Below are 7,330 nucleotides of genomic sequence, written 5' to 3'. Positions count from 1 at the left end.
TCCCCGTGCTCAGGGTGGTCACCTTGTCACCTGCACTGGGGCGGATGGGGGGGGTGTCCTGTAAGTCCTGCAGCGAGGAGGGGGGGCCTCATCCTGCACAGCCCTGTGGTGTGCAACAGAGAGGAGGAGGAGGAGGAGGATGGCCGCAAAAGCGGGGTGAGGCTGGGATGGGGGCTGTGGTGCTGGTCCCCCTGGGCAGCAGGAGGGTGAGGTCAGACCAGGCTCTTGAAGTGTGTCCCCCCCCCTTCCCCACAGGGTGAGCTGGAGCCAGGGCTGCAGCCTGGGCCATGGGTGCGCTGAGCATGCCCGTGCTCTGCAGAGACCTGTCTGGCACGTGGCCCCGTCGTGCCGGGGCCGCAGCGTGGGGCTGCCCGTGGCAACGAGCTGTGCGGAGCGTGAGGCTGCGATGGAGGAGTTCGAGAGGGAATTGGCTGCTCGGGGGGGGGGGAGTCTCAGCACTGAGCTGCTGCCGGCGGCGTCATACCGTCCTCAGTGGGAAGGGGACAGCTTGGCCACTGCCCCCAGCACAGCTGGACTGGGGGGGCCCTGCCTCCCCTGCGGGGTCCCACAGCCCATAGCACCCACGGCGCAGGGATGGTATCACCCTGTGCTGCCCCTGGGTCTCGCAGCTGGTACCCCTGGGCACCCCGTTCCCCCCGCCCAGCCCCGAGCTTGGGGTGTGTGATCCCCTCATGCCGGGGGCTCGCTCTGCCCCGTGGAGGACACTCAGCACCCGGCACGGCTTCGGCTTCGTTGGCATCTGCCTTTTATTGGCTGTGGGGGGAGGGGGGGCCGGGGCGCGGGTCCGACCCTGCCTCGAGGGGTTGTTCTTAGAGGGGGCAGCCCAGGGGGGCCCCAAGCTGGGTGCTGGGATGGGTGGGATGCGGTGAGGGGAGTCGGGGCCGTGCTCCGCCGGCTGCCTGCCCCGGTGACGGTGCCAGCCCTGCCCCGCCGCCTCTCCCCGTGGCCGTGGGCCATCTGCCAGCCCCGAGGGCCTGATCCTGCCCCAGCTCCTCCCGGTGCTCAGAGGCCGTTGCTCTGAACATCAGCTCTGATGGTTTCCAGATGCTTCTGCAGCTGCAGGAGGCAGGGGGGTGTGTGTGCGTGTCCCCCCCACACCTCGATTTGCCCCCAGGAGTCCTGGGGCTGGACCTGCAGCCCCACCGCCAGCACCCGGAGGGGTGGCACTGTCCCCTCGGTGGACGAGGTCCCTACAGGATGGACAAGTGGACCAGGGAGGGACAACTGGGGATGGGGTTGGGGGGGGACGAGGCAGGGATGACACTGGCCACGCCGGGCTGGGCAGGGGATGGGGTTGGGGGGTGACGGCGCAGTCCGGGCTGGCAGCGTGGGGACCGTGGTGCCGCCCGTCCCACGCTCGACTTTATAGGTCTGAGACCTCCCCTGAGTAGGCGCTGGGGTCCTCCTCCGACCGCGTGGTCACCTTGAACTGCCGCCGCAGGAACCCCCCGTAGCGCTTCTGATTGTCCCACTTCAGCTTGGGCCGGATCCGGCGCATGAACCCGCCGTAACGCTTGTGCAGCTCCGCCAGCTCCTGCCCCTCGGCCCCGGCACCCGTGGGCTCCTCGTCGCCGTCACCTGCCGGCCCCGGGTAGTCCTCGGGGGCCGCCCGCTCCCCCGGTTTGCGGTCGAAGCCCCCGAATTTCTTGCTGAGGCCGCCCTTGCTGTGGGCGTTCTCGCGCAGGAGGGCAAGCAGCTTCCCCTTGGCCATTTTCTTCATGAAGCCCCCGTAGCGCTTGGCCGGTGCCGGCGGCAGCTCCCCGGGACCCAGCTCCTGCTCCAGCTCATCTTCATCCTCCTCCCGAGGGGACGGGTCTGTCCCTTCAGCCAGGGCCACCAGCGGGGCCAGGAGCGCCAGCGCCTTCCTGCATGTCTCCCACTCGGGGCCGGGCAGCGCGGAGCCCTGGCATTCCCACAGGCACAGCTGCAAGACAGCGACCCCGGGGCACCCGCCGGCATCACTGGGGTGACCCCCCTGCCTTCCTCCCACCCCACGCCGGGGGTGCCCCCACCCCAAGCCCAGGAACATGTGCCCACCGCGCTGCCAGTGAGGAGCACATTCCCAGCGCCCTGGGGTGCCCACGAACACCACCCCAGCAGCACCCAGCTCTGCCGACGGTGCACCAGCACCCGCGATGCCCCCGTTGCTGTGACACCCCCCCCACTCCCCGGTTAACGGCTGCGTGGGGCCGGCACTCACCAGGGGCTGGACGCTGCTGTCGGCGCCGCGGGTCTGGGCGGCGCAGAGCGAGCACTGGGTCACGCAGTTGGCAGATGCTGCCGCGGCCAAGGAGAGGCAGAACACCAGCGCCAGCGCCCGCCGCGCCATCTCACCCCGCAGCCGCTGCCTGGAGAGGGTGAGACAGCACGGAGCCCGTCACCCTCCCTGTGCCGGCTCCAGGGAGCCTGTCACCGTCCCACCGGCACCCGCAGCACGGGGCATCTGCCGCCTGCACGGCTGCTCCTGGGGATGTGCCCTGGGATCTGTGCCCGTGCAACTCACCTCCGGGTGCTGCTCCGGGGTCCCAGGCAGGGAGAGAAGGGGACAGGAGGGGCCGGAGGGGACACTGTGGGATGCGACCCCTTCACCTGGCTGCAGCCTGGTCCTTGGCACAAGCTCTGAGCCACAGCCAGGCCCGCAGGGCCACCGAGATCCCCGGGGCAGGGACCACCATCCCATCCCATCCCATCCCATCCCATCCCTTCCCATCCCATCCCATCCCATCCCATCCCATCCCATCCCATCCCATCCCTTCCCATCCCATCCCATCCCTTCCCATCCCATCCCATCCATCGCTCCTTCTGTACCGTTAGAAAGAAAAGCCCCTTTTTTTCCTTCGGTGCTGAGTTCTCTGCAATATTGCGATCGCCGCGTTTGCGCGGTGCCGATGGGATGAATCACTGGGTCTCCCCCTTGGTCCTGGGGAAGAAAAGCCCCACGATCAGAGCCGCCGGCAGAAAGGGGCCAGGGGGTGCCATCACCCAGCACGGACTCACCCCAGGCTGCTGCACCCCACGACGGGGCAGCTCCATCTCCCCTCCCTCCCACCCGCTGCTTCTGCCAGGCTGGTGCAGCAGGAGGGAGGGGGAGAAAGCTGGATTTTTGGTTCAAGCCTACCTGCCGGCCGTGATCGCCGTCCTTCAGCCTGCCAGGAGCCGTGCCAGAGCCTCTTACCTCCGTGGCCAAGGCCAGGGAGGGCTGAGCACACCGTGCAACAGCTGGGAGAGGGGCTGTGCCGCTGGCAGTGCCCGGTGCCACTCCACACCCCCCTGGGCAAGGCTGGAGGGGCCAGCGCCAGCCCTGGCTGCGGTGCCACCGGGACCACGATGGCCCCGGGAGCAAGAGCTGATCCCAAAGGGCTGCGCTGGCAGCAAGCACCCAACCACCTCTTCGGCTGCTTTTATCTGGGGTGGAAAGGCATAACCCAGAGGGATCTGTTACACATTAATGACGCATATTAGAGACTATTGTATTCTCCAGCGGTATCTGCTAATGTACCGTAATTGGTACCGATGAAGAAATGTTAATGCCACGGTATTAATTCATGCTAGATTAAAATTTAATTTGAATTATCTGCACCATCGTGCGTCGAGCTGTCTGCATTCCTCGGCTGCACCATGCAGGGGCTCCGGGCAGCCCGAAGTGCCTCACCTCTGCTCGCCCTGCCCGGCACGGCAGGACCTCCGTGAGACACAGCTGAGACACCGCCACGGTCCCTTCTTGCCTCGCCACCCCCGAGACAGCACCGACGAGCGAGGACCCGCCAGCCGCGCAGGTAGGTGCCAGCTGCAGCACCGAGCAGAATGAAACTCCCAAGAAAGCCCCCGGCTGCTTCCCAGCAGCCCCACCGGGAACATTTTTCCCCCCTCTTTTCCCATCCGCTTCCCCTCCCTTGGCCCTGCCGTGCTCTCTGCACGCTCCTCGGGGCCGCGGGGAAGGGCTGCACCGGGCAACGTTCACCCCACGCGTGGCCGGCGACAAGCTGGAGGCGCGACCGGCACCGCGCAGCTCAGTCCTGCGGCGTTTTGGACTCGGTGTGTCCCACCCCTGGCCCCCAGCCCCTGGCCCTGCTGCAGCCGGAGGACGTCGTGGCACTCCAGGGAGCTGCCGTTCTCTGGAGAACGATGAGGATCTCCCTGCCTGGCTACCCCGGGACACCCCGCGGCAAACGGACCTCGTCCAGGTGGTGCCACAAATGCCCCCGCAGCGCTCTGCCGGCTCCTGCGGCCGGTGGGGGCAACTGGCAAGACTGGGGCAGGAAAAGGGGAAGAAAACAAAGGGTGGAAGAAGAAAAGCAGCATCACCTGGAAGAGCACTGAGGCTCCGGAGCCGTCCCTCCTGCAGAAACACCTCGCCAGGATGGTGGCAGCGTCTGGCAATGCTGGCAGAGGGTCCCGGCCGCCCCCAGCACGTCCTGTGTCGGGCGTCTGCCCGGGTCCCCTCCTCCCCGTCCCGTTTCCACTCGAGAGCTCCGTGCCCGGGGTTCACAGCTGCGTCCGTGCACCCGGGGGGCAGCTCCTCAGTGACCCACGGAGGGACGGGGAGTGGGGACTGGGTGCGCCAGGCAGCAGAGAGACCGACCCCCGATTTTTTCTAGCGAGGGACGGGAACAGCTCTCCCAGGCTGAGCAGATCTCTCCTCCCACACAGGTCTAACTCAGGCGGGTTAGGACCCTGCAGGTATTTCTGGTGGAGAAGAAGAATCCCTTTCCAGCAGTTCCTTTCCTTACCTTTAAAAATGACCTGGAAACACCTTCCAGACAAGGCTTCTCAAAAGGCCCGATGACTTTTGGAACAGAATAGCAACAAAACCCAGCACTGCGGGTGCTGCTGCTGTTTGAGCCAAGGTGGGGGAAACGGAAACCTCGCCCCGTCCTCTCCCTCCCACCTCCCTTCACCCCTCCGAGCCCTGGGTGTCCCCGCTGCCAGGGTGGCAGACATGGCATCAGTGTCCAAACGAACCCCAGTGACGCTTCGGACACCAGTTTATGGGCTACAAAACATCTCGAGGGACAAGAGGAGTACCTGCGGCCAGGCGGGAGCTCCTCGAAATAATGCAACGAGCCCAACCGTGAGCCGCTCTCGGCACCGCGACTCGGGGAGTGTTTTTAAACGGAGTCTCACTCTTCGGTGAGCAGGAGCAATACCCCAGGTATCCGTGGGAGCAGGACGGTGACCCCGGCAGCCCTACCTGCCGCTGCTCCCCGTCCCGCCGAGCACCCGCTTCGCCGAGTCAGGACGGGTGGTGGGTGATGGGTGTCCCTCCGCGGGCATCAGGCTGAGCCGGTCATCGGTGGCAGTGGTGGCAGCGGCAAGGCCACGCTGGCGGGTGGCCCTGTGGCAGTGCCCGGGGTGCCCGCCGGACTGGCCGCCCACTGGCTCCCACCTGCTTTTATGGCCACCGAGTCTCCTCCTGCAGCGGGGCCCGGCTGCGCTCAGCGCCGCGGAGCCAATCGGGGCGAGGGAAGCTGTGAATAATCAGCCCCGCAGCATCCTCGCCACCTCCCGAGCAAGCTCTCCCGCTGTGCCGGGGCCTCCTCGCAGCCCCCCAGCCACCCTGGGGACCGGGGCACACGTCCTGCCGCTGCACCGCCACCGGCTGCGTCCCTCGGGGACCCCCGTCGGGGCCAGCGTCGGTCCTCGGGGCTGAAACGCGTGTCCCAAACATGGGAGGTGGCAGCGGACCGGGGTGGGGGCTGTGTCCCCCCTCAGCTGCGTGCTGGAGGAGTTTGGCTGTCAGGGGTGTGAATCCCCCCCTGGGCATCAAATTCAAATCCTGCTCAAGAAAGGGGGGGTGGGTGTGTGTGAAGCCCTGACCCCCCCCCATCATTCCCCAGGCTGGGGAGAGGCACCGTCCTCACGGTGATGCTGGGGAGAGGACAGAGCTCGTCTGAAGCCCCCAGGAAGGGCGAGGGGGTCTCCATGCCCCACAAAAGGCTGGTTTCCCCCCCAACCCACCCAGCCCAGCGGTGGTTGGACAGCAAAGCCCTCGCACGGGAACCCCCCAGCTCCGCACCGACAGGGCTCAGACCTGACGGGCTTCCCCCACATCACTCTCTCCCCTGGGGGAAAACTCAGAGAGATGAGTCAAAGGGGCAGGGGGAGCGGGGTGGGGGTCAGAAACCCCCCCTCACACCTTCCCAGCTCAGCCCTGACTGCTGTTCACACATTTCCAAGCCAAATTTGGGGGGTGGAGGGCCGTGCTGGGCAATGCCAGGGCACCCCCCAAGCTCATCCACCACCGCGTCATGACAGAGGTGAGGGGCTGGGGGGTCCGGCAGCCCCCGTGGGGCCAGGCCAGCCTGTCCCGTCCCCCGCAGCCCCGGCGGGTGCGAGCGCATCCCATGAGCTGCCGGCAGCGCAGCCCGTCCTCTCGCCTTGAAGACGGAGCTATTTTTATCGGAGCTCAAGAGGAATGTTTCCCAGCAACCTGCCTTTCTCCCCAGCTTGAACACCCGCTCCTGGACCCGGTGCCCCCCGCTCAGCCCTCCCGGTGCTGGCGAGGGCTACAGGGCCATCGGCACGGCCACAACCCTCCACTGGGCACCCAGCAGCTGCCCAGCGGCAAGTGGGGCAGCCTGTGGTCCCCCATCCCCAGGGCTGGTGGCCACCTCCACTAGCACCCATGTTTGGGGTGCCAGGCTCTGCTCCCCCAAAAACACGTGGGACCCCACAGCTTTTGCTTGGAGGGGGCGCTCAGCTCGCTCGGGCTGGGGCTGTGCCAGCATGGAGGGACCAGGGGATGGGGTGAGGAGGGGAGGGGAGGCAAGGGCAGAGCATCCTCCACCTCCCCAGAGCCGAGGGAAATGTCCCCTGTGGGCCCCATCCCAGGAGGCGGCAGCGCTGCGGTGAGGGGGGGCAGCACTCGGGCCCCACGGGGGGGACACAGGCAGAGGGCAGCCACGGCCCCCCCTCGCCACGCTGAGCTGGGCTCTGCAGGCACAGAACAAAGCCGAGAACAAACTGCAGCTGCAAACCCACCACAGAGCCCCTCGGCCAGGAGCTGCGGGCATCCCCTGGGCAGGTTTAACTGAGACTGGCAGAGCTGCGGGCACCGCAGACACGGTGGGGAGGAGCGTTCCTTACACCAAAACCGTTGCTTCTATCAACCGGCCCTCCCGAAGCCACGACGCCCGTCCGTAAGGCCCAGCCTCCCCGCCTCGACCTGCCCTTAACGGGGCAAACCGGGCGAGAGCAGCCGCCTCACCCCAGAAGTCCGTGAACTCCCGAGGCCCACGGGGCACCGAGGGGAGCAGCGTGACCGTGGCTGCCCCCAGCTCCCCACCCCGACAGCCGCCTCCCCGTGCAG

At 67.1% G+C, this 7,330-nt stretch overlaps 1 protein-coding gene across 1 annotated transcript; it reads right to left on the bottom strand.

The window, feature by feature from the left end:
• Positions 1-1,247: 1,247 nt before the first annotated feature.
• PDYN (prodynorphin) lies at positions 1,248-2,911 on the bottom strand. The gene is made up of 3 exons (XM_074920420.1): positions 2,830-2,911; positions 2,222-2,369; positions 1,248-1,945 (listed from the first exon to the last, which is right to left on the bottom strand). The coding sequence occupies exons 2-3, from the start codon at positions 2,348-2,350 to the stop codon at positions 1,385-1,387; spliced, it is 690 nt and encodes a 229-aa protein (XP_074776521.1). The 5' UTR covers positions 2,351-2,369; positions 2,830-2,911; the 3' UTR covers positions 1,248-1,384.
• Between the last annotated feature and the right edge of the window lie 4,419 nt (positions 2,912-7,330).

Source organism: Athene noctua, chromosome 16, assembly GCF_965140245.1.
Source record: "Athene noctua chromosome 16, bAthNoc1.hap1.1, whole genome shotgun sequence".
Taxonomy (NCBI): domain Eukaryota; kingdom Metazoa; phylum Chordata; class Aves; order Strigiformes; family Strigidae; genus Athene; species Athene noctua.
Note: the sequence above shows the minus strand (reverse complement) of the source record. Positions and strands in the feature narration are given on the sequence as shown.

Coding starts and splice junctions, on each gene's coding strand:
- PDYN (XM_074920420.1), bottom strand. CDS start 2,350: ATGGCGCGGCGGGCGCTGGCGCTGGTGTTCTGCCTCTCCTTGGCCGCG. Junction 1,946..2,221: donor ACAGCAGCGTCCAGCCCCTG/GTGAGTGCCGGC, acceptor GCTGTCTTGCAG/CTGTGCCTGTGGGAATGCCA.